Source organism: Hoplias malabaricus, chromosome 13 (assembly GCF_029633855.1).
Source record: "Hoplias malabaricus isolate fHopMal1 chromosome 13, fHopMal1.hap1, whole genome shotgun sequence".
NCBI classification, from domain to species: Eukaryota; Metazoa; Chordata; class Actinopteri; order Characiformes; family Erythrinidae; genus Hoplias; species Hoplias malabaricus.
Window position 1 is genome coordinate 16,412,013 of NC_089812.1, and position 27,747 is coordinate 16,439,759.

The 27,747-nt window shown below is 38.2% G+C and overlaps 2 protein-coding genes across 2 annotated transcripts; one reads left to right on the forward strand and one right to left on the reverse strand.

Annotated features, from left to right (window-relative positions):
• The first annotated feature begins 641 nt into the window (after positions 1–641).
• msx1a (muscle segment homeobox 1a) lies at positions 642–3,478 on the forward strand. The gene is made up of 2 exons (XM_066642165.1): positions 642–966; positions 3,063–3,478. Exons 1-2 carry the CDS (start codon positions 669–671, stop codon positions 3,476–3,478), a joined length of 714 nt encoding a protein of 237 aa, XP_066498262.1. The 5' UTR covers positions 642–668.
• A 14,980-nt stretch (positions 3,479–18,458) lies between these two features.
• LOC136664970 (cytokine-like protein 1) lies at positions 18,459–27,714 on the reverse strand. The gene is made up of 4 exons (XM_066642497.1): positions 27,538–27,714; positions 25,768–25,812; positions 24,727–24,873; positions 18,459–22,193 (listed from the first exon to the last, which is right to left on the reverse strand). Exons 1-4 carry the CDS (start codon positions 27,694–27,696, stop codon positions 22,092–22,094), a joined length of 453 nt encoding a protein of 150 aa, XP_066498594.1. The 5' UTR covers positions 27,697–27,714; the 3' UTR covers positions 18,459–22,091.
• Positions 27,715–27,747: the final 33 nt, after the last annotated feature.

The window sequence follows — 27,747 nt, forward strand, 5'->3', positions numbered from 1 at the left end:
AAAAGTTACTTAAATTATTTTTCACTACTGTGGGCATTAGCCACGCCCCCTAGGCCCCGATTATTACCCCCTGAACCCAACAATTTGTTGCAATGCCCATTTGTTTAACATTTAATTAAAAATAAATAAATAAATAAAAATGTACCTTTGTTCTTTTTCATTATGTCTCCATGCTTATTGGACTGTGATGTTATTGGTCCCTCCTCTTCATGCACTGATTGGAATACTGATGTGTCTATTAACTCCAAAATCCAAACAGAATAGTATATGTAAAAAAACTAAACTTATCATATATAAAATAAATTACATTTCAAGTTATTTTTCACTCCTATGGTCTGTAGCCACGCCCCCTATGCGCCGATTAGGGTTATTACCCCAGAAACCAACAATTTGTTGCAAAACTCTTTTGTTGTTAAAACGTACTTTTGGTTGTTTTTCATTATATCAGCGCGCAGTGATTGGACATGAAAGTTTTTGGCCCCTCCTGCCTGCTTGCTGATTGGTCCATACCGCTCTTTGGGCATCCTCCACGCGCAGTGATTGGCTCCTTCTGATCTTATTAAGTTGGCGCGGTGAATTTTTTTAACTAAATCCGTGTGGATGTGTTGGGTTTAAAACTGCTGTTGGAAACTTCAGGAAAGTTCCCGAGGGTCGTGGTTCGGTTCTGCATGGCCCCGAGTGTCTCCATGTCGTCCGGCTGCGTTGGAGTGAAGAGTGAGGAGGAGATGAAACGCAAGGCTCCGCTGCTGCCCTTCAGTGTGGAAGCGCTGATGTCGGAGCGAACCCCGAGCAGAGCGGAGCGCTCAGCCGCCTCAAGCGCATCGAGCCCGTGCGGAGATCCGTCCGTGTCCCCGCTGCCGCTCGGGTCCTCGTTCTCGGGTGGAGGGATTATGGAGGCGGTGAAGGCGGAGAGTCCCGAGAGAGGCTCCTGGATCCAGAACCCTCGCTTCTCCCCTACACCACCAAGTGAGTTTTAAAATGGAAAAAAATGAGTACTTTTGTACTTTTATTTTGGCTTTTTGCTTATCTATGTTTCTAATCATTTGAGAAAATTATACCCAACATCAACATCAACCTGGGACTTCACTATTGCTAAATCTGGCACTTCCACTTTAATAATTTATGATGAATATTCACGTATACTTGTAATAATAAACAAAGCAAAGTAAACGTTTATTCGAAGAAGCTTTTTGATGCTTCTTTATAAAATTAAACCCGTTTGCTTACAAACATTATTCTACATAAACTGAAATATAGCATTTTTTTGCATATTTATAGTTTGGGTTAAACAGTTCTCACAATAATTTAATGGAAAACTCAAACTTGCAAGTGTGCCGTAATGTTGCACAGGCTTTATATGTGCATTATTTGTTGTACATATTCCCAAAATGGCGTGCTAATTTTTGGGCCATTAATGTAATTAAAATGTTCAAATATTGATTTTAATATACTGCCATGATTCAACATATTTTTCATTAAACATTCAGTGTAAAGCAGAAATGGTTTAAAATTTATTCACGAGTCAGAATTATTCACTGCGTTAAGGTTTGGAACCAGATCAGAATCTCTAAACATCACAGGAATGTGTTCCGTTAAAAACGTTAAGAAAACGCTGCTCAATGCGTGAGATGCTTGTTTACAATATTTTTGAGTGAAAATTTGTCTGCAATCAAGTCTTGGCGGAGTTGAAATTTTCCCCAAATACAAGGTTTAATTGACACTGTTGTGTTGCCAGTAACAATAGCACATAATAAAAATAATAATAAAATAAAAATAGAACTTGAAGGCTAATTGTAAAGTATAAATAATGTTTGTGTTGACCCCTGGATTTGATCACAACCCCTGAGTCAGTAAGTTTGTTTACAATGCACCATTCCAACACAGAATGATGCTGTTTACATTCTGATGTTAAATTAGGTAGAAATTGTGAATACATTTGTAATTTCCCAAATAAATACACCATGTCTAATTTTGAGTGTGTGTGTTTGTGTGTTGACGAATGGTGCTGTTTAGGATGTGTCAGTCTGGTTGTGTGTGTTTGTTAGTGCTGGTGTGTGTGTGTTTGCTGGTGTATGTAAATATGTAATTATATATGCTGATATTTATAAAGTCTGTATGCATTACTGGTCCTGTTCATTTCCCCTCATGTCACTTAAGTGCAATTTGTAATTGTATTGTAATGAAATCTTCACATTAATAATATTTAATAAATGGTGGGCAATATGGCAACAACGAAAATGAATCACCATGTTTTGTTATATATTAAGACAAATTTTCTGAGGTGTCACTGAGAATACACCCCAGCAGTGTCACATATAGAAACAATATTGTTATAAAGTGCTTCACTACAAGTAAAAAAAGGCTTTAATAAACGTGATTCACTATATTTAGTTCAATAAAACACATGTGTACAGTGCTCAGAAAAATGTGAAATATTGTGCCATTTGTATATCAGGGTACAGTTAATTATCGTAATGTCCATCAGTATTTTGCATGGTTGCATAAATTAACTGCATTATTGCTTGTGATATGCACATAATGTTGTAGGTATCTGTATCACGTAAACTCAACATTTTTTTTTGTCCGTGTATCTGATTTGACTCAGATCTTATTTGGGGGAGACTAACTAGAACCTGGAAGATTTGCTTTGTAACAAATATTGGTGTAATGATTACCTTTAGAGACCACTAGCTGCAACACCTTCAACACCTCAAATCACATACTAAACAATTACAATGTAAAAGAAGTGATGAAAAACAAATGCCATTACAAAACAATAGGCACCATTACAAAACTAATATCAATCAATTAAAACCGCATTGTTTCTTTGTTTTGTTACTGTGGAGGTTAGTAATTATGAGATTAAAGTAAACTGAAGGGAAATGAGCCTTAAACCTAAATAAACTCATTACTAAATCTAATCACCTGGTATTAATTGTATTGACATTATTAATGTATAATATAAATGTAAATTATCGTAAGTAAATATAAAGCGAGTCACATCATGAATGCATAACTTTGTGACATGAACGCGCACTGACCTTCTCTCGCGCTTCTTTCAGGGCGTCTGAGTCCCCCCGCGTGCCCCCTGCGAAAACACAAGACGAACCGGAAGCCCCGCACACCATTTACCACCTCGCAGCTGCTGGCGCTGGAGCGGAAGTTCCGGCAGAAGCAGTACCTGTCCATCGCGGAGCGCGCAGAGTTCTCGAGCTCGCTGAGCCTCACGGAGACGCAGGTGAAGATCTGGTTCCAGAACCGGCGCGCGAAGGCCAAGCGGCTGCAGGAGGCCGAGCTGGAGAAGCTGAAGATGGCTTCCAAGCCTATGCTGCCTCCGGCCTTCGGGATTTCCTTTCCACTTGGCGCGCACGTGCCTGCGTCCTACAGCGCGCATGCCTTCCAGAGGCACGCGGTGCCCGTGTCGCCCGCGGGACTCTACGCAGCGCACGTGGGATACAGCATGTACCACTTGGCATGAGGCTGGGGGCCACTTAAAAGGCGGCGGTTAAACTTGGTCAGAGCCACGGGCGAACACGTGGTCAGAAGTACCTTTTATAATCGGGGTATGGCTCGCGCTGCTTTCAAGTGGTCACCATCAAAAGGCACCGGATACAAACAGCCCTTCAGGGCTTTTATTTTGGCGGAGTTATGGCGTCATCATTATTGAAATTTAGGGGAAGAAAGTAGAGCATACATAAAAACACACTCTTAAAAATCAAGCTGCTATAAAAGGTACTTTGAGCTATGCCATAGAAAACTCCACTTTTGTTTGTTACCATAAAGGACAGGTTTGTCAGAAATGTCAGCGTGAAGAAACTTTTTAAGGGTTTTTGTTTTTGTTTGTTTTTTTTTTTAGTCACCCTCTAAAGAGATTTTAACCCGTTAAAATTTCAAATTTCTTGGCCAAAATAGTTCTTTATGGAACCAAATGTGGTTCTTCTATAGCATCGCTATAAGAACCCTTTATAGCATTTTTAAAAATAGATCACATAAATATTAAACACTACTCTCATTCACGTATACATCAGAGCTCAACTAAGAACAAGGAGAACACATGACAAAACGACACTTTGTCATATATATAATATATATATTTACATCAAAGGTTTGCATTAAATTAAATCATCTGTATCCAAAGATATGATTAGAGAATTAGAGAGTTACTCAGGTGTTACTCAGATTATGTCTTTATATGTAGATCATTTAATTTCATGCAAACCTTTGACCTAAAAAAGGTAAGAAAATTCACTGTCATGTTTTGAGTGCAGTTAACATGTGTTTCTCCTTGTTCTGCTCTGATATAAACTTGAATAAATTCACACTCTGGGAATATTGTAAACCCACAGGCACTTGAAAGCAGCTGCTGAAGCTCATTTCTCTTTCAGCAGTGGACCAGTCAACACTGGCAGGGCATGTGTTGTTGTGAAAATGGCCAGTTACCCACGGGTGAAGTAATCGGAACGAATGTGGTGATCGGTGTTCATCAAGTAGAGCCCAAGCTGGTCATCGGTTTCAGCTACAGTTTATGTTTGAAGTATTCTCCTGATTTGTGCGTAGGACCTTTGCCAACAAATTAATCCTTCCTCCTTGGAGGAAAGTGCAGCCTGGTGCGGGGACTAAAGGCACTGTGGCTGGACATAAACTCACTAGCCATGAAGGAGCCAAAAGGGACGGGACATTATGTTGCCACATATCACTGCGCTGGAGCCAGTAGGCCACAAGTAGTTCAAAACACAGCGGCAGGCAAAGTTTTGGGTACCCCTGATGAAATTGTTTATGTAAGAATGATAAAACATCCTCTAGGATACACTTCTGCAAATTTGCCTAATTAGCATACTGTTTAAATGCAGCATAAAGTGCTCTGTGCATTTTCAGTTCAGTAGAAATGGTGCAGTCTGCAGATGGGGGAAAAAACGCCATGATTAAATTTGTGGATGAGAGAATTTTTCAGTTCAAAAAAACTTCCAAAACTAAAACATCCTTTCACACATCATGCACCCAAAGGTAGGTTGAGTTGCAACAATTGCCCTATCACCTAGAACTCTCGTGCACTCCATCTTAGAAACTCCATGCGCTTTTATTTATATGCATTCATAGCAATGCGTTTATAAGTGAAAATGAATACAAACCTAATTATTAATGAATCTGAATCTGAAAAACAGACCATAGACCTTTTAAAATAAACAGCGCTGACTGTTTTTTCCAAATGGTTCCCTTCGAAAGGGATATTCTGTACTGTAAAATATTGTATATTTGAAAATATTACCATTTATATTATGAATATATTTGTTGAATAAATTAACAATAAATTGTTTATTCGTGTTTTGTTTCATGATGCAGAGCAATTTTGGTTATTTTCCTTACTACAGTGTTTTCACCGCATTTTCAAAAACAGAAATGGGGCTTAAACTGCTCAGTTTCATGTCAGAAAGTTGTAATAAATCTATAGAGTCTTATGTTTTGCATATAAGCTGTATTTAGTGTAAGCCTTTAGTCATGAATGGAGTCTATTTTAAAGTTCTTACAAGAGTTAAGTAGCATAAACAGCAGTAACTTTAACTTAAACATAAACCAAACTGACCCTGTTGATGTTCCGTTATTAGAGGGTCTACTCTTTGATCTCAGATTTATGTGCTAATAATACGAGTCTTGTTAAAGTGGGACTAGATGGAATATTGACTAAAGGAAAATAAATCAGTCAGAAGCACTCACTGTAAAAATGTTAGCAGTTTGATCTTAAGTCAGTAATCTTCTTTAAACTCTGAGCTGATTGGACTCTGACAGTGAATGGCAGCATAAATAAAACCCTAGTATAGAATCAGAGCTGGAAAAACAGAAAGAAACTGATGATTAAAACTTGTTTTACATTTAAAAGCACTTTGCAATAAGGCAATTGTCTATTGCAAAGTGGCTATTACAAACGTGTCTAATAGTGTTTTAAATTAATTACGTTATTTCCTGTAAAGAAAACTGCTCAGCAGGTTTTAGCCCCATTTCACACACTCACATATCGTTGAACAGTTGATTTTTTCTGTTCACCTCGTGTAGCGATACCACCTGTAGCCACTAGGTGGTATCCTAAAGCTATAAGTTCACTACTATGATTTCAGTTCCCTATAATAGTGCACTATATAGTGAGTAAAGTAGGGAATATCGTGTAGGGGCTATATGCTAGAGGGGAAACATGCTAGGGCTAGCACTCCCAGAGTCCGTAGATATTGCTCTGCTCAATCTGTATTTAAAAAATGCCCAAACTTAAGTCTATCAGAGCAATCTGATAGTCCACCTTGTAGAGGGAGTCAGTAGCCCATCTGTCGCTGCACACTGTGTGTTCGTCGTCCTCTAGTCCTTCATCAGTGTACACAGGACACAGTTGGTCGGTGGACTATTCTCAGTCCAGCAGAGACACCGAGGGCTTTAAAAACTCCAGCAGCACTGCTGTGTCTGATCCACCCTCACCAGCACAGCACACACACCATCACCACCACCACCACCACTACTATGTCAGTGTCACTGCAGCGCTGAGAATAATCCACCACCCAAATCATCTAAAAGCAGATCATTTATAGACTGAAAACAAATGATGGGAGCATGTTAGTCCTTCAGTAATAAGTACACAACTTCTACAAATAAACACTCTTCATATGCTGTGTGTTTTACCATGTCCTAAAACCATAAAAAGTGTCATGTAAAAACGTTATTGCACATTATTTATTTTTATTTCAAATATAAATGTGCATTTTCTACTTTGTTCTATGCAGAGGATGAATAATTTTAGAATTATAAGATCAGCAACACATGTCACATCACATCAGTAAGGCAGGACTGTGGGCTTGGGCAGGAAAAAGATGATAGAAATTTCAGTGTCAGTAATGCCATAAATCAGCAATGTTGGGCTAGGGTTATGTACCATACCATACCAGTGTTACCAGAGGTGGGTACTATTTACTCCAACAGTAACATCCATATATTTTTAATTGATTTTTTCAAATCATAAGGTTTGTATTAAAGCAATAATGTGTGGGGGGTGGTTACTTATTTGTATTAAGTCATTATTTTACCCAAGTAACTACTGTTAAATGCAGATTTGGGCTCTTAGACAAGTGCAACAGACGACTAGTGAACGATAAAGAAGTGAAAATGTATAATAAACTTGCAAAGCAGCAAATTCACCGGTATTAGTATTAATCAACAGTATTAGTGTTAAATTTGTCACTGTACATTTACAGTGTTCCTTTAACATTGGTGAATATTCTGTGTGAAGAAATATAATAAATACCACTGAATAAACAAAGTGAAATGTAAACGGAATAAGAAATTGCTGCACTCGCAGTTTTCTGAAGCCATCTCGCCCTGATGTTTGCCGCAGTGATTCAGCTGGGGCTCGTGTTGACTCCTCGCTCTTTTTCTGAACGACCGAAGCCTCTCTGGGCTGTAAACCAGCGTCACTCCGCGCTGACATTCCTCAGCAGAGCGGTCTGTAGTTAAATGGGGCTGGGGGCGGGGAGGGGACCCGGGGGGGGCTTCAATAACAGAGCGGAGACACTAATAAAGAGGAATTACAAGCTCGAGACGGTTTTTCAAAGCGGGACTTTGTGCTCGGCTTAAATTGCAGTAAAATAATTGCCATAATGAGGCGGGGAGCTGTTAGAGGCTCCAGCGCGGCTGTAGCTGCAGGCGGAGCTGCTGCCGGTCCAACAGCGCGAGGAGGAGATGCACTAGGGGCAAAATACAGCTTCCTACTGCATCTGGGCTTGGGAATGATCACAGGAATTACGAGACTTTCCGAGAGCGTTTAGCCGGGAATGTTCAAAGGAATTAAACCACTTTGCTCTAGTTGGGAATGCCAGGAAGAATGAATCCTGTTTGGAGTTAGAGATTAAACCAGATTTGTATCGTAGCTGTAGTTGGCGACGCTGGACGATATTAAATCAGTGCTGAAAAGACAATTTAGGCTTGGATATGAACTGGGAAAGCCGAGATAATCCAAACCAGGCTCGTTAGGAATTTTCAAAGTCAAATCGTTAAATCTTTAATCAAAGCAATAATAACCTTAAATAACTAGAACTTGTTTGTGAATTATGTAGGGAATTATTTTAAAATATCTAAATAAACAGCATCAAATGTAATAAAAATAACAAAAAATAAATACACCCCCCTCAAAAAAAAAACAAAAAAAACATAAATATATAACATAGATTGAAGCAGATTTAAATTTACAGAAATGTCCAAAAGAGTTGAGCCATCACACACTTTATAGTGAGTGTTCCAAGGAATTGGGTCCGCTCGATCTTGGAATGTTGGAAAGAATTCGGCCCTTTCCTTGTGAGTTTGGGAATTCTCAGAAGAATGGGTTCTTAAGATCACAAATTACAAAAGAATTCATCATTCGTTTTATATTTAATTCCGAATGCTGGCTGAATCATGGCCATTTCTAAAGAGTCCAAACGAATATTTTTTAAAAATACATTCTATTTCCTCTTTAACTGGAAACTTTCCTCACATCAGGAATGCTCAAAAGAATCTCAGGAATTGAATGAAATTTTATAGAAATTCCTGGGAAGGCCGATAACGCGTAGACAGGGGTCTTTATCACACAGACACACACACACACACACACACATACACACACACACAGAATCACACAGCTTCGCGCGCTCAGAGAGAGGAGAAGACACTCCCGAGAGCTGTAAACCTAAGATCACCGCAACTTTTCACCCTTCACCAATCAAGAGAAGGGGAGCTGTATTCCAAAACTTGGACTAATTTTCAACAGCAGCTGTTTCAGCAGCTGATAAATATAATTAAAAATAGGCAACATTATTATTATAACAAATACACAACCAGGATTTGTTTTATAAAGCACAGTCCCAGCAACATAGATCAAAAATTACTGAAAAAAAATCCTCATTCTTCTAAAATTAAATGTAGGTTTAATAATGGATTTCTAACTGTTGGTGATCATTTTAAAAGCTGAAAATTGCGGCCTCCACCGAACCTCATATATTCCAGTTTGTAATCATCTGACTGATTGCTCTTAATTACCGTGTTATAATAATGACGTATTAACCCGATTAATCCGTGTAACAACAATGAAGAAAAGACAGTAAAGTTATATAAAAAAGCTCATTTTAATATTTACTATTTGACTAATTTGAAATGTATGGACTTATGGGAAAATGTCTCACAGAAATAATAAAAAAAGAAAAAAATGGATTATATTTTGAAATGGCTGAAAATCCTGCGCGAAAATGTGCTGGTTTATGTGAACCCAGAAGATTAGAAAGATTATTTTTATCAATCACTACATATGACTGTCTGTTGTCCATGCTTTATGTCTATTTGTCTGTTTTTGGATATAAAGAGGTTGCTGAAATTACACTTTTATCTCTCTTGTCAATATCTAAATCGCAGGCCTCATGTTATTTAAATTTACACTGTATTCATAAAACCCCTCATGTTTCATAATTCATATTTTCATATAAAAGCCACAGAGATTATTCTCAATCCCAGAGATGCTTTTAAAGTCCCAAGTGACACATATGTCTATGCCTCTGTCTGCACTTAAGCTGAAGTTCAAATTGACAGGATTGGTTCCATAGGATTGTGACATCAGAAACACTGACTGTCTGAGGTCCCCTGTTTGTGAAAATGTTTATGCCATCGGCACTGATTGCTTATTTTCTCAATATAGGATTTCTAGCAGACAAACACCACAGATGTGTTAACATTGTAGAAAACTAGGACCCCCGCCTTGCGCCCAGTGATTCCGGGTAGGCTCCAGACCCACCGCAACCCTGAACTGGATAAGCGGTTACAGACAACGAATGAATGAATGTGAAAAGTGACTGGATGTTATGGTTTAGACTTTTAATAAGTTTTCACAGTCCCATAGCTCCACGTTTAGCATCAGAATCAAACACATATTGTCAAATACATCCTTGAATCCACATATTTCTAAAAACAAACACACACATTTGCAAGAAACTGAACATAATGTAAATGTACTTCATCAAAACAAACAGCTTGTTCCAAAACTGATTTAAGCTTTGTTTTTAAAGTCATACACGAAGCAAAACGCAAATCAGGAAATCCATGACCAATATTTGTATTCAAATGGAAATACAACATTTTAATTAATATATTTATACATACAGTATATATGCTTTAAGAGAAAAATGCATTTCCAAAAAAAAAAAACTGATATCCAAAAATAGAGTCTGGACTAGCTATATGTTCACAAAGCCAATAGAGAAAAAGTGTGAAATTAAATGGGCTTAAGATCAAGCCCAGTATCAAGTTTCAGCTGGAGGCGTAAAAGCCCACAGACATTAATCTGTTCTGAAGCGGGAGAAACTCAAAACCATTCACATGCCTCTGTCCGTGTTGTGTATGAAACAAATCACAAAAAACAAAGCGATGTAGGGTCCAATCCTCACGAGTACTTTTAATGTGCTCGGTCAGGTCAGGTGTGTAGTAAGATCCAGAGGACAGTTGGTATTTACACAGAATGTCCACAGCGCCCCCGTTTGGTCAGTAATGGTATCTAGACTTTCTGGATCACACTACACGTATTTACTGCATGAATCACTCAATCATTCCTCTGGAAATGCCTTATCGTTGATTATGAACTGTGTAGTAAACAGTTTATAAGACCTTAGAAATATAGACAAGGCCAAAAGTAGCTTTTCTATGACATTATTCCAAAGATATATGACTTTATATTTCACCGGCTGATTTTTTTGACACATATTCAAAGCAGTGTCTCTGAATTTGAAAAACTCCTCCAAATATATTAGTGAAAGCGGGACTTATAACAGCCGTGCAAGACTCGGACCAACAGAAGAATGGCATATTAACCACTGTACGAACAGAACTCACTCTGGGTTTCAGAGATGTGGAGCTGAAAGGAAATAGATGAACAAAAAAGGAAAGAGCATGTCTGACACGAAGATTCTCCCACTGTGAGATACACGTGTGGAAGGACACCTGACCTGATTCTCCAGACTTTTTTTCTGGAGTTCATACGTGAAAACGATTTCTGTCCCATCCTCCTAGGAATGTGTTACAAACATCAAATTCCAGCTTTGTTGATATTTGTACAATATATGTGTGTATTTTTGGTCTTCTGAGTGTGCATCTGTCTCTGAGAAGAGTCTGATGTTTGTAATATTTGTTGTTTGTTGCATTAGTCAAAGCCAGTAAAATAATGAGCAGACACTCTGCAAATTAAAGTGATTACTCAAACTACTCACACTTAATGACCCTTTGAACCTGAAAATAAATAAATAAAGGGTGGTCTCTGTCTTTTGCACAGGCATGTAAGAGTAATGTTGTAGTTTTTTTCTGTAAGCAGTCTGGAAAGGACATATTAAAAGAGCAGAATTGTGTGTGGGTGTGTGTGTGAGAGAGAGAGACAGGGGTGGGGGGTATATTGAGAACAAAACCACAAACCTTAAACAGATTAAAGAGAGCCATTAACTTGCTGCAAAAACACAGTAGTTTTGCAGCTTTTTAAGATTTGGGAAGTGTGAACTACAGCATGAAGAGGCCGTAGAAGCAGATGCTCAAGTAAAAAAAATATTGTGTGAATTAATAACAGCAGTAAATGTCAAAGTACCTTCTCATATAACAACTAGAGAGAAATACCAAAGTAGCAGCTCAGAATAAAATGTCTGACCACTTGAACTGCATTAAACACTTAAATACATCCAACATCTCTCAGTCAACTGAAGTGTTCACACTCTAGTGTTTGATTTGGATTATTTGGTCTACAATAAAATGTTAAAGCCACAAATTCACAAAGGAGCACAGTGGTGAAACAGAATAATTAACATATTAACCAATATATTTGGTTTGGGGTGCAGCAGGTAGTGTCGCAGTCATACAGCTCCAGGGACCTGGAGGTTGTGGGTTCGAGTCCCGCTCCGGGTGACTGTCTGTGAGGAGTTTGGTGTGTTCTCCCAGTGTCTGCATGGGTTTCCTCCAGGTGCTCCTGTTTCTTCCCACAGTCCAAAAACACACGTTGGTAGGTGGACTGGCAATTCAAAAGTGTCCATAGGTGTGAATATGTGAGTGAATGTGTGAGTGTGTGTCACCCTTCAATGGATGGGCGCCCCCTCCAGGATGTGTTCCTGCCTTGCGCCCAGTGATTCCGGGTAGGCTCCGGACCCACCAAGAGCATGAACTAGATAAGCGGTTACAGACAATGAATGAATTAATTAATTAATATATTAGGTTTACATTCATTCACACATTGTCTGTAACCATTTATCCATTTCAGGGTAGCAGTGGGTCAAGGCAGGAACACGCCCTGGAGGGGGCGCCAGTCTTGAATTACAATTGTATACGTTACGCAAAAAAATTGCATTTGCACACTTAGAAATACTAATACACATGATTAGAAAGTAGTATGTAACGTATTGAGAATCCATTTACTTTATAAGTGCATAACACTGTATGAGGGCATTTATTAAGAATTTGTCCAAAGCAAATGACTGTTCTCCTCAGTTTGTAGTTTAGGACTTGTTTAATTATTAAATATGATTTCTAAATTAAGTTTTGTTACATAATATAAAAATGTTATATAAATAAATTGATAAATAAATCCTTATTTATTTATCAGAGCTGGAGCAAACACAAACACTTCATATTTACCAAAGCAGATGTTTACACCAAGCAACAACACACACATATCATTTATTAAAATATAATAAATAATATAATATAATTAATAATTTTGCGATTGTGTGTAATAGAATCACACAAGGTTAATGTTGAAAACAAAAATGCTTCATAAAAGCAGAGTAAAATGTCTGCATCTCTGTGATTAAAGCCCAGGTGGCTCGGTTAGAGAGTTTATTTACTGCACCTTTAATGCCAAACAGCAAAAGACCCCATTTACCCAGCAGGGGGTGCAAACACCATTTCACAGTTTTTATGTTGTGTGACATTACAGAGCCGGCTCAGCCTGAGGGAAGCGTACACTCCTGACCAAAAGTGCTTCATAATTACCCAGATCACAACACTGTTTATTCCCACTACAGACTCGCCCCCTTGCCAGGTTTATGGGTTTTTAATCGTGCAATTTACAAGGCTTTCGGGCAATTTTCCATCAGATTTAACAACTTTATGGTGTCTTTTTAAACAACACGGCCTCATTAGTTCCCATAATGAGTATTTGCTTTTAAATGTTCAAAATTACAACCGTAATTTTCTGCAGTGTGGGTAATCACACCCTCAGCAACAAAAGATGAGAATGAGTCAAATGTTCCAGTGTTTGTGGGGACACCCAGAATGGGAAAGAAATAAAAAAGTTATTAATACATTATTATTCATTATTAAACCCTTAGAAAATCTCAGTGTGTCAGGATAATAATGATTAATATGTAATTAATATGTATATAACCACTAGATGAGTAAGCAGGGTTCTTGTATTCCCTACACACTATTCCCTTGATATTGGCTAAGGCTGGGGTGCACAACTTCCTTCACAGCTTCTTTGCTCGCCCTGTTGCCACCGCGACTCTGAAATAGAAAAACGTATAAGCGTATATATATATATATATATACTTCCTTTCTCCGTTTTATTTTCTATTTCATTTTTTACCTTCATTCTTTTTCTTACTCTGTTGTGTTATTTTTCTATTTTCCTCACCTTCTTCCTTTATATGTTGATTTCTAGCTTCCTTTACTGAATTTTCTTCTTTTCCTACTTTATTTTCTTATGTCTTTGGTTTTACTTCTCATTCTTTCTGTTCTTCTTTCTCTTTATTTATTAAGTTTTCATCTTCATTTTTAATTTCTCCTTTTTTCTTTTTAATGTAAATATATTAGTATACAACCGTTACCCAAAACAAATCTAATTATATATATTTCGCAGTTACAATACTGTATATGCTGCCTTTTAATTGAACTTCATAATATGAACAAAAACACACCACGCAAAACAGGTTTTTCTCACTTAAAAAGCCTTTTTTTTTTTTGCCTTTCCTTTTTGTAATCACTAAACAGATATGAACAACACGAAGAGAAGTATCGCCTCCTGGTGGCCACAGCAGAAATGTTGGAGCGCAAGATTATATACTGGAGTTCTACCACCAGAGGGCAGCGTGTGATTAAAGTTTCACTGACCATTTCCACCATTTGCAGAATTTTTTTTTTTTTTTTTTGTAATTTCCAATGGAATAAATGAACACAAAGAACAGTACATTAGTACAACATCAGTTCATAATAAGAATTCAAGAATTCAGAAAATAAAAGAGATATATACATTAAATATAAAGCAGATATTCCTTCTTAGCATCCAATATGAGATAATGGATCTTAAAACACATTTTCTATATATGTTCCTTAATTTAGCCAATATTTTTATTGTGTGTGTTGAATTGAGGAGACAGCTGCAGATACTGTATGATATTCATTCATTCATTCATTATCTGTAACCGCTTATCCAGTTCAGGGTCGTGGTGTGTCCAGAGCCTACCTGGAATACACCCTGGAGGGGGCGCCAGTTCTTCACAGGGCAACACACACACATTCACTCACTCACTCACAAACTCACACACTCACACCTACGGACACTTTTGAGTCACCAATCCACCTACCAACGTGTGTTTTTGGACTGTGGGAGGAAACCGGAGAACCCAGAGAAAACCCACGTGGACACGGGGAGAACACACCTCCTCACAGATAGTCACCCAGAGCAGGAATCGAACCCACAACTGCGACTGTTGTGGGTTTGGATGCCAATGCCAAATGTCGATTTCAATGGTGCAAGGAGCGCAAATCTTGGGCTGTGGACAATGTGAAACATGTATTGTTCTCTGATGAGTCCACCTTTACAGTTTTCCCCACATCCGGGAGAGTTACAGTGTGGAGAAGCCCCAAAGAAGCGTACCACCCAGACTGTTGCATGCACAGAAAGAAGCATGGGGGAGGATCAGTGATGGTTTGGGCTGCCATATGGGCGCGTCACTGCCAAGGACTACCAAACCATTCTGGAGGACCATATGCCTCCAATGGTTCAAACATTGTATCCTGAAGGCGGTGCCGTGTATCAGGATGACAATGCACCAATACACACAGCAAGACTGGTGAAAGATTGGTTTGATGAACATGAAAGTGAAGTTGAACATCTGCCATGGCCTGCACAGTCACCAGATCTAAATATTATTGAGCCACTTTGGGATGTTTTGGAGGAGCGAGTTAGGAAACGTTTTCCTCCACCAGCATCACGTAGAGACCTGGCCACTATCCTGCAAGAAGAATGGCTTAAAATCCCTCTGAACACTGTGCAGAACTTGTATATGTCATTCCCAAGACGAATTGACGCTGTATTGGCCGCAAAAGGAGGCCCTACACCATACTAATAAATTATTAAAATCAGGTTTCAGTTTCATTGTCCAACCCCTGTAAATTTGCAGCACAAAATTTACAGATGTTTTCCCCCTTAGTTTGTAGTTAAAATAAGTGTAGTTATATTTTGTAACCAAAGTGTTGCAGGATAACATTGATGTACGATATGGTATGTGACGTCTTTGATTTTGTCGCTTAATATATAATCATTTAAGTGGGCTCAAACTTAAGAACAATAATAATCAATAACAAATTTTGATGCCCTTTGAGACAGTACTGCAGGTTTACCTCAGGTTTCTCATGCCAAGTTCGCTGTTATTTTACAGAACAATTAGCAGCATTTAAACAACTGTCTGGGTTTAAGAGATGTGTTTATGCTCAGCTTGAAAACCTATCTAATGTGTTTAAGAAGCCCCGGTGTCAATGTAAATGGGTAAAACACAAAGTGGCTCAGTCTTGTATGCTTAGCTTTCTCACTCTCTCTGTTCACTTCAGAGAAACGGCATCTGGAGGTTTTAGACAATGGAGAGACTTAAAATGTTGAAAAGAACAAACAGATTTGAGGCGGTTGCTCTATTCCTGATCCATAGGTGGGTAACACTGATTTATTTTTGCCGTTTCAGATCATCAAAGATGCAAATCTAACTGCTAACTGCTTTACTGAAAGTACTTTAAAACAGCTCCAGTTACAAAATACTTTTTGTGGTAATTCAACAGTGATTAAAAACAGACAAGTTAATGCCGTGATTAGAAGAATAATAGCCATGTAAACCCATTTTTTGATCACAGTCCCAGTCAGAAACTGTCTGTGCTCTGTGTATGTGGATTTGTTCCAGGATTAAAGTTAAGCCACTGTGGGAAATTGTTGAAGTGAAGGGTTACATGAGGAAAAACATTCACTAATATCATCCCCAGCACAGCAACTGGATGAATGAGGTCCAAATAAAAATCCCTCAGATGTGGATGTTCTGAAGTGTAAGAGGCTCTTTTACAGTAAACTCTGATATCAGCCAGCTCAGAGGGTCCACCGCACGGTTACTGGAAGACACACACACACACACATACAAACACAGAGACATACATACAGAGGACCTCAAACAAAGCTCTGTTTGTGCCCTGAACTTCACGTAACTCTTAATCTCTACAGTCATTTCAGTCTAACCACATCAAACAGGGAGCAATCAATCTCTGCCCACTTCTCTCTCTCTCTCACTCTTTCTTTTCTGCTTTGCATTTCCATTTCACAAAGTATTCTGTAGGATTCAAGTCAGATGACATGTTTTGGGCAGGTGATGGTTTTCAGCTTTTCAATTAGTTTCTCCAATTTTTAGGAAACCTTTCTCTGTAAAACCTTATCCAGGAAAGGAACAAATGTAAACTAATACATTTTTAAAAATTCCTAATCATTTTCCAAAGGTTTGATAGTGTTTTGGAGCTTCACTTGATGAAAAAGCACCTGATCACAGACGGATAAATATTAGGACATCTTTAGCAGCATCCCAGTGAGACACAAAATGAGCAGCACAGCTGTAAGAAAGTGTGGACAGCTCTGTTTGTGTGTGTGTGTGGTGATTAATAGTGAATAAATGCAGCACACACCTTACTGGCAAACACTCAGGGGAAGTTCCAGGTCAGACGTAAATCCACTGAACAGACTTTTCTTCTTCGGCTCACTTTAATGGAGACATACTTTTTCATCCAACATATCTTTTTATATGAATTATATTTACAGGGATTTTCCCCCTTGTGCTGCACTGACAGCTTCTACTCTTCAGGCAGAGCTTAAAACTTGATGTTGGATCACTGCTGTAAAGATTTGATGGCATTGTGAGGTGTGTACTGAAATTAGATGATGAGTTTTGGAGCAGTGGGGTGTCTGAGCTGGTCTGATGAATCGCATTTTCTTTACATTTTGTGGATGGCTGAGGGCATGTCCCTTGCTTACCTGGGAAAGAGTTGGCACCAGGATGCACTGCAAAACACAGCAAGATAATGTTCTGCTGGGAATCCTTTGGTCCAGACGTTCACGTGGATATTACTTTAGCCTGTAGCTATTGCTTCAATGTTGCACTGTACATGTCTTTATGTTAAGGCCAATGGTCTTTTCAACTATTTCAACAGGATACTGAGTCATACCACACTAGGGTTAGGAACATGAGGAACATCACAAGGACTTTTAGATTTTGACTCTGCCACCAATCTAAAAAACATCTGTGGAATTTGCTGCAAACCAGTGTGAGCCATGGAGGCCTCACCAAGCAATATTCAGGAATCAGAAGATCTGCTTCAGATGTCTTTGTGGAGTTCAGGCCTGACGGGTCACAGCTGTTTGAGCATCATAAGGGGATTATGACTGATTTAGTACAAAATTATTTAAATAACTTTTATTGTATTTTTATCGTAACTGCTGTGTAGTATTAAACATCACAGTTGTCATTTTATAAAAAAAGTAGAATTAGAAAAGTATTCCAAATTTTAAATAGAGTGAAAATGGTGAGTGAAGGGTTTATTGTTTTCTGCATTCAGTATGAGCTCCATCAGGAAAAAGCACTGCAAAAGCATGTGATGGGATTTGTTCTGTTCTTGGGGATCCAAAAGTACGTGCGAGTTTTGGTTTTAGAGCTGTAAATCACATTCTTAGTCCTGGATTACCACTGCCCTACACATATTAGAGAATCCCTTGCTTCAAACACAGTTGAGGCAATGGACTAATTACCAACCCCTTTCTGAGTTAAACTGTGAGTTTCATAGCAGGGAGAATATTCAGGTTAGTGGTACTCCAGGACCAGGATTGAGAACCACTGCTTTAGACAGTTTAAATATTGAGATTTTGAAGTTTGATGTTTTATCATGAATGTAACAAATTAATACTTCTGAATTTTGAATTACAGTTAAACCTTACGCAAAAATGTAATAATACTTATTACATTTTTACACCTAATACTTCTACTACTGTTACAAGTGTTGTGATGTTAGGTACTATATAGAAGCATTTTTGCTGAATGTATTATTAATAATGTGTAAATATTATACTTTTTTTATATATATTTTTGTGTTTAGAAAGAGTCAAAAAAATAAATCACTTTTCACAATATGGCCACTTTAATAGAACATTTGCTACATCAGGTTAAAGTTAATACAAATTCATCACAGAAAAATGGAAGGAAATAACATACTGCTCTGAAAGAAAATCCCTCTTTTAAACAAACAATACAGAGGTAAACATCCCACTCTCCCAGAACAGAGAGGACAGTCTTATTCCTCTAGAGTAAAGCGCTGAAGACATGAGAAAAACAGGAATATGAATAGAGTTCATAACTTTCAGATCTGCATCAGAATCAGTGCAGCTCAGGGCTTAGGAGAGAGAGTACTGAGCAGGTACATGAAATATTACATAATATGAATGGTTATATATGAGGGAAACACACAGAGATACACACACACATTAATAAGGCACATTTACATCCAGTGACTGGAAAAACCTAATGACAAATCGGCAGACACACTGAAGGGGGCGCATGTCCAAAATCATTCAAAAACTCTCGGCTAGAGGGGCATAAAGCTCCATTCATGACATCACTGCTCGAATACTGTAAACACACCCAGCAGTACAGGCTGAAACATATGTGGTACCTACTCTATTCTGCATCTGGTAAATTTGGCCCTGGTCCTGGAACAGAGTTCTTTTTTAGTCTCTGTTCTCTCATGGTTCTGAGAGAGCAGAGTAGGGACTAAACTGTGATGTATAAACCTTGCAGAATGCTGAATGTCCAGAGAGAGTCGTTACTCTATGCCACGCAAAGCAGATATTTTGCACAAACTCTAATAGAAAACCAACCAGGGACCAGGGCTGAAAAGTATATCAAGGAGAGCTGAGGAGTATAAATAAGCATTAAAAAGCTGACATTTACTGCTTTAATTTTAAAAATAAAACAATGTTTTAAATAAAATTCAGTGGATTTCGTCACTATTTGCTGCTCTCCAGTCAGTTTGCACTGAAAACTGGTCTGATGTTTACGAAGCCCCAGTGACTGTAAATTGGTTAAAAAAAAAAAAAGTGTGTCTCCATTCTGCATGCTAGGCTTTCTCTCTCTCTCTGCTCATGGCAGAGAACCAGCATCTGGAGGATGCTAGACGACGGAGAGACTCCAAACCAAGATGAAGATATTGCTCTATTGCTGCTCCATAGGTGGGTAAAATTAATGTTTGCTGTTACTTACATTGCTTAAGGTTGAACTGACTCTAAATTCAGGAGAGCGCTAACTGCATGAAAGTAAACACAGAGCGAAAGTGCTACAAAACTAAACAGCTTGAGATACAAATGAATTTCTGTGAATTTAACAGTGAATAAAGAATTACAGAAAAGTTCAAATTCACGTACAAAAAAACAGTCCTTTTTTTCCCCTCAAACAGAGCATCCTACCTAATTAGACGTGGAGCTTCTTAATGTAAACAAACCAGAGAGAATGACGCTTTCCCACAATTGTATACACTGGCTGCAAATTTAAGTGTGTTTTAATGGAGTATAGCTTGATTTAATCACAAATTTACCCACAGTTAAAGAAATCAGACTAAAGCTATTCCGTGTTATATTTGGAGTAAATCTGGATAGTTTGTCGCAATTATGAGACATCTGTGTGGTGTGTTGAGGTGAATGATCAGGTTTGCAGTCCTGTACCGGTTGTTTTGTGTGGTGCAGGACTGCTTGGCATCTGACACATTTCCTGTGGAAAGTTTTCTTGGGCTGCTGGAATGCAGGAACACACACCAGAGTCTATCTCAGAGAGTGTGCCCTAAAAAGACTGGGGCACGCAATACATATCAGGAACAGGCTCAGAATGTGCGTGTGTGTGTAAGAGAGTTTGTTTGAGAAGGACATAGGCATGTTTTTGGTTTTAAAAACAAACTCTCGCTCTTACACAGACACACATTCTTTTACATGAGTGCATATCTGTTTTCACTCATGTTTATGTATGTGTATTATGCAAGTGTGTTACATAGATTATTCTATGTAGTTCCTTGAAAGTGTGTGTATGTATTTATGTGCAAGTCTTTTTATATATTTTGGAGTTCCATACAGGGCAGCATTGTGGTGCAGCAAGTAGTGTCGCTGTCACACAGCAGCAGGTTCCTGGGCTTGTGGGTTTGAGTCTGTGAGAAGTTTGGTGTGTTCTCCCTGTGTCCACGGGGGTTTCCTCATACAATATATTAAAAAATATATATATATGCCACACACACACCTTGGTACGTGGATTGGCGACTCATGAATGTGTGAGTCACACTACAAAGGACTGGTGTCCCATCCAGGGTGTGTTCCTGCCTTGCGCCCAGTGATTCCAAGTAGGCTCCAGAAAACTGTAACAGATCCTGGGTCTGGCCTCAGCACTGCCGAAACTGTACGAAAATGTATCTTTTGAAAGAAGGTGTTGAAACAAGTCTGAACCCGATTTCAGGACAGTGCTGTTAAATAATTACACTCTGCAGCTGTAGGGGGATCCCAAGAGCAAAAAAAATCCCTAAATATTCCCCAGTATTGCTTTAACTTAGACTCTTTGGGTACTAATAATTCTACAGCACTTGCAATTTGTCCACTTAAAGTTTACACCTAGAATGTAGCAGTGTCACAACCGGGCGGACTGACGGAGGTGGACGCAAACGCTATAAAACATCAGTCTTCATTGACACAAAGGAAAACATAGATAACTAGACAGGATACTTAAAGGAAGATTTGGACAGAGAGACCTAGACTGGGAGACAGATACAGACAGACCTAGACAGATGATACCTAGACAGACTTAGATAGAGATACTTGAACTGAGAACCATATACAAAGACAGAGACAACTAGACAGGCATACAGAGAGACCAACACCTAGACAGGGTTACTGAGACTGAGAGACCTAGACTGGATACATAGAGAGACCAACAGACTAGTGAGATGGGGAAATACTAACAGATTAGAGATAGAAGGAATTACTAACAGACTAGGGAGAGATACAGACATGTGTAACAGTGGAACAAAGGTACAAACTGGAACTGACAGACTTAAGGGAAAAGAAAAAAACAGACACGCCCAAAAGGGCAATCCAAACAGTAATGTCCAACAACCAAACACTTACACAAGGGAACTTATATACACACCACAGACAAGGAACACCTGGGACAGATAACGAGGGGGCAGGACCACAATAGAGGCACAACAAGAGGGTGGAGCTAAAGCAGGACTACGGCAGAGACAAGAACAACAACAACAAAGAGATATGTGCTACAAGAGGTGGGGGAAAAAAAAAACACAGGACAGGGCCAGGAAATGACAAGCAGGCTGTAAAAAACAAAAAGTGATGAGGCCTGTCTGAATTATTGGAGTGGATCACAATTTTTACGGGGGCTAACCACAAATATTTTTATCATATGTTTAAATCACAAAAATCTGAATCTGAAAGTAAGCTTGTTGCGAATTGGACACAACTTTTAACGTCATGTTATGTCACATTTAGGGGGCAGCAGTGAGTAATATTTGTGTATTTGTGCTGAAGCTGTGCCACCTGGGAACCACTAAGCTTGTTACTTTATGTTTGTACTTTAACAGTTTCACACAGAGAACAAAAGTAATTGTGATGATTTATGAGGGCGACGGATAGTCAGCTCCAATTTCACAACTGTGGCAGGCCTAACCATGATGTAATCTGTCTTGACAGGTGTTTGTGTGTGTGTGTGTGTGTGTGTGTGTGTGCCTCAGCTGGTCTCCTCCAGTAGCTGCAGTCTATCCTCATCGTAGCGTGGCCGGCTGTAGCCTGTGTCCAAAGCCTCACAGTCATCTGTTAAATACACCAGGTCCTGCAAATGCACCACCAACAACAACAACACATCACTTACCGCAGAGACACTGCCATTCAAGGATTAAAGCAAAAAAACTCTTCTTCAGATACAGGTTTACAGGTGAAAATGCAGAGTTAATGTGTTCACACCATGAGCTCCTGCTGAACATGTCAAATTGTGATATTTCTGCACCACACCACACAAACATTCCTCCTGCTCTCCAAAGCAACATCAAGTTGTAAAAACACTTAAACCTACACTTTATTTAAATACTAAAGTAACAATAGTGTTTTAAGGGGCGAATATACATTTGAACATTTTTTCTGTTGTTATCCTATGTGATTTCAATGCTCTTTTTAATTTATGAAATAAAAGTAGCTTGACATGTAATCAAATGTGTACATAAATTTTATTTTCTTGTTTTTGTTTAATCTTATTATAAAACCAGAGGATAACTCAAAATAATGTTAACAGCCACGGCATTCAATAAATTCTTCAATATAATTTTTGTTACAGTTGCAAGTTTCATTCACTTTTTTTGCTTTTTGGCAATAAAACAATCAGCCAGGATCTTTGTTAAACCTGACACTTATTTCAGGAATGTTTCTCCAGGTGCAGAGTCCAGAAGTGGAGGATGACGAGTAAGAGGTTGTGATTCTCACTAGAAGCAGTGAGAACCAGTCATTTGACCACAGCGACAAAAACAACAAACAAATCTTTGCACTGGATCAAGTTCCTGAACACCCTCCTCTCTGACCTTTCCCAGAATTTGTATTTTAATAACACAGGGACCTGAATTCTTGGAATAATTCATGTGAAGGTTAGTTTAAATCTATTTCAGTCCTATATGTGAAAACGCTGTCAGGGATTTCTCAAAGCTGTAATTCTCTTTTCTGACAGCAGGTAGCACAAGCGTTCACTCGATTTAATCCTCTGTTATTCAGACAATAAATCAGAGCTTCATCAACCGTCAACTGAGTGACGGAGACATTTAATCCGTGTACCATTTCCCAAACTGCGTCACACTGCCAGATAATTTACTAATAGTTTATGCTTGGTTGTATGACATATTGTCAACTACAAAAATACACATACAGCTAAAACAGTAGCAGAAGACATTTTTTGCCTTAATTATGCTATAGTCCTTATAAGAAAGTCCATGCATTTGTTAATCATCTTAGCAACAGCTTCAGGTAGATATATCGATTCATAAATGATGACCCAGATATCAGACACAAATCTGTCTCTCGTCTGCCTCCTATAGCTCAGATACGGAGAGGGTCAAATGTCATGAACCAGGCTTGATTTTGTAATGGCACGTGTTGTGTGGCCAGGTATGATTTGTTCCACAACAATCCTGACATCTGAGACATAGATAAGTTTGCTGAGCCTGTTTCTTCATTATTGGCAGTCTGCGATCATTGATACTAAGGGCTAGGCCTGCTGGGTATGTCGACTGAAGGAGCCAATTTACAAATTTTGGTTGTTGATATCGCTGGTATTTACAGTGACTTCAATCCTGGGAGCCTGTTTTTGTCTTGTGTATCACTGCTCTTTTCTGGTTTGGTTTCTTTTCTTATCACCAATGTTCTTTGGTCTCTATGGGGCTCTAATTTTGCTTGTCTTTGGTGTTTTTATTGTTCTTTTTTCTCTTATATATTCTCTATTATAAAGTGGCCTTGGATACTAGATAGACACTACATTAAATCAAATGTATTATTATTTTTATTATCATAATTGGCTGAGATGCACTCACCAGACTTAACCTGAATCAACGCTGTCACTTAAGGCCAGATATGGGCCACAAGAGAACTGCAGATGAGCCACATTTGGACCAAACATTCACTGCTGTATGGGGAGGTTCCTATCTTTCTGAATTTGAGGCTTATGTATTCAAAACTTAACCACAATCACATGCTCTCTTTACTGAAGAGTTGGGCCACCAAACAGACATCATGGTGATCTTTACGAGCTTTCCCTGTCAGTCTTCTTCCACATAATATCTAATATGATTATACTTTTTGACATTTTGCTATATGTATATAGTATATATATATATATGCTATACAACATGAAATAATATTCCATTATTTGTTGCTGCATTAGTATCTTAGCACTGGTGGAAATGCCATCATGCCTGTAGTAGGCCTGTAGTTTATATTATAATTTACTTTCATTTCTTATATAGTTATTTTATTGCATTTTGCTTGTTTTAATTCCTATTTTAATTGCTTTTTAATTGTTTTAATTATCTTTGAAAATATAAATTATTTTACTGTAATTTTGCTTCACGGTTCGTTGAGCACTTTGTATTGCTCTATAAATAAACTTGCTTGCCAAGGAGATACAGGGGATGTCTTGCACCTGAGGAACCCAAAACCAAACTGGAGGAACAGGTAGCCCTTTTACATCATCATGAATCCGGGCTACCTCTTTGTAAACCTAATTCGGTTACATCTAAAAACCTACTCTCACGCCCACACATGCACACACACACAAATAACTGATAATGACACTTTAACACACAGGGAAGTTGTAATTAGATATATACCCGATAGCACACACGGCTGATGATGACATAGAGCCCTCTGACTTTGCGTTTCAGGCTGATGATGCGTATACGTGCACGGCAGTGTTCCAGCGGCAGGTTCTCCACCATGTACAGGAAGTCTCTCAGCTTGGACATGATGCAGGAATTCTGGGTACATTAATAGACAGTGACACTGTGTCAGAAACTGTGCCCTATTCGCTATATTATGAAACATTTTGGGGTTCTGCCATTTTGTAGCAGTGTCCAAAAACATAGTGGACAGTTTCAGTGCACTCAAACCCTCCCACAATACACAACAAATATAGTGTACAACCCATGTACACAAGCAGATAGCAGATTACCCATAATTCACCTCATGGGTAGTGTCAAAAATTGTTCTCTACCCTCCTGAATTCAGTTCCCTGGTAGTGCATTATGTAGTGAGTAATATAGGGAATAGTGACTAGGGAGCCATTTTAGACACAGGGAGAGTGTGTGTGTGATGGCAGACACAGAAAAAGTCGGTATCAACAAGTAGTATTATAGTTTAAAAGTAAATGTGAATTAATGTGTATAAATAATTAATAAAACTGGACTGGAATTTCTCTAATACACTAACAGTTTTTTTATTATGCTAAAATTTAGCTTTAATCAGAGTTGTAAAACAGTTACTTGTTAAAGTAACAATTTTGTACTGTTCTGTACTGCTGAAACAATTAGCCTGTAACTCAAAAGGAAAGTAAAACTTGTGATCATTAGTGAAAATGTTGGTGTTCCAAGGTCACTGTTTTAGTACATTAAGCCATGTTAAGCTGTTTCTTTATAATAGGTTTAAATTGGAAGAAAATAGCTTAATGTATTTTGTTTTACTTTCCATTTTAGTTACAGATTAATTGTTTCAGCAGCACAGAGCACTTATTTTCAGTAGTAACTGAGAAAAATTTTTAGCTTCTAGGTCGTTCTTTTAGTAAATTAAGCGTTTTAGACTCTCCCCAGAGTTCAGCTTCCATTTGATGTAGGACTTAAAAAAAAAAAAAGTAAAAAAATCAAATTAAAACTTACGTGAACATCTAGAAACATCTTGGGCAAAAACTCAGCACAGTCTTTCTGTTAGAGAGGAAGAGAAGGTATACACATCAGAAAGAATTTCCATCTGCTCACACAATCAGTACAGTGACTTCAACACACACAAAACACACACACACACTGAAAACTCAGACTAAACACTAATAATGGACACACAAACCAATCTGAACACAAAATACACCAAACTTACTTTGAACAACCACTTACACTAAACTTAAAATGATGAGTGAAGAGAACACTAAACTGTACACTCACACAATACACTACTCATACTGAATCACACTGATGTGAATAAATTGAAGTGTAAACAGTAAATGGAACGCTCACACTTACCTGAAGACATAAAACACACCATTAAACACAGTCCGTGCTGGATATTGATTATATTGATGGTATCTATACTTTCCTGAATGTTTTTAGAGTTAATACGTCAGATTTATTATTGAGTAAAGGATTTTAATTTTTATTCTGTTATCTTTTAGTTATAAATATATCATCACTATCCAAAAAAAAAGCAGGTCTCCAAAACAATAACTTTACAGCAGAAGAAAAAACCTCACCTTTGTCGTGTACTGACAGTTATCAATATATGTTTATGGAAAGTAAGGGAATCCACAGTGAATTCTGGCGCAGCGGTAACAACTTCCCTTCTAAGAGGAGCTGACACTAGGTGCTGGAACATTTCTTGAGGATTTATTTGCATTTGTATGGTCAGTAGCTGGATTATTATCGAAGTCTAAAAAAGGACGGTGCTCCATCACTCCAGAGAACACCTTTCCCCTGCTCCACAGCCCAATGCAGAGGTTTAAAGCCCTAGAACCAAACAGTTAGCACTGAGCAAGTCCATTTCATTTCACACACACACTCGACACACAAAGACTTTCTTTTCACTGGACATCAATAAACCATATATAACTCCTGCTCTATGTTTTACACACTTTGTATTTGCAGTTTTTGCACTTTAGATGGAGCATGACACTACAGTCTGACATCCTATTCTTTTGCACATTTTCCATAGCATTATTATATTATTGCCACTGTATGTATTTTTACTGAGCAGTTTATTTTTGAATTCTCTTTGTCTATTATTCCATGCTTAATTTTTTAAAATATTTATTAGATCTGTATTTTACACTTATTTTGTACATATTCCCTATTTATATTATTGTATACACCTCTGTATATATCCTTATCCATGTATTTATTTAAATGCTTATTTTGAATCTTTATGTTGGTTTTGTAGATCTTTATCCTAACTGTCCAATTAAAAACTCGTATCTCCCAAAACAGTAACTTTAGAGGAGAACGGAAAACCTCCTTAACTTTCAATGGAAGTCAGTGTAAAAAAGATTTTATTTTATAAGTAATTTTTGAGCGTTTCTATTGGTCCATTCATCATGAAATTTTCACACAGCATGAAGGACGTATTAGACTAAACTTCCACAAACATTGAGATATGTGTATCGACGAAAAAATTTTTTCAGATTATGATGATTTTCCACGATAAGTGTCGTCATTAAAGTATTTCACTCCTAGTGGCACAGTGTATGAGACTCATTAATTGGATTTGAATTAGATTTAGATTAATTAGTAGTATCCAAAAATATGGACACGGAGTTTGGTTAAAAGTTCCTTAAGAAGATTTTAACTTTTATTCTACTGAAGCTGATTTTTTTTTACTTGAATATGGATTAAGTCTACACTTCAAGCCTCTAAACACTGACCACAAACTCTTGGTCCACTCACCGTCCGAGAAGTTTCGTGCACTTTGTTCAGCACCTTCATTATCTCTTTGCTCAGGCCGAGCACGCGCGAGTAGCAGGTCGGGGGCGCGCACAAGCTCTGGGAGCCGAGGCAGATGAAGAGGAGGAGAAGGAAGAGTGAGGAGCGGGAACGCGCACCCATGTTTCTTTCAGGTTTTTAGAGAGAAGACTCAAGACTGAAACCCTTTAACAA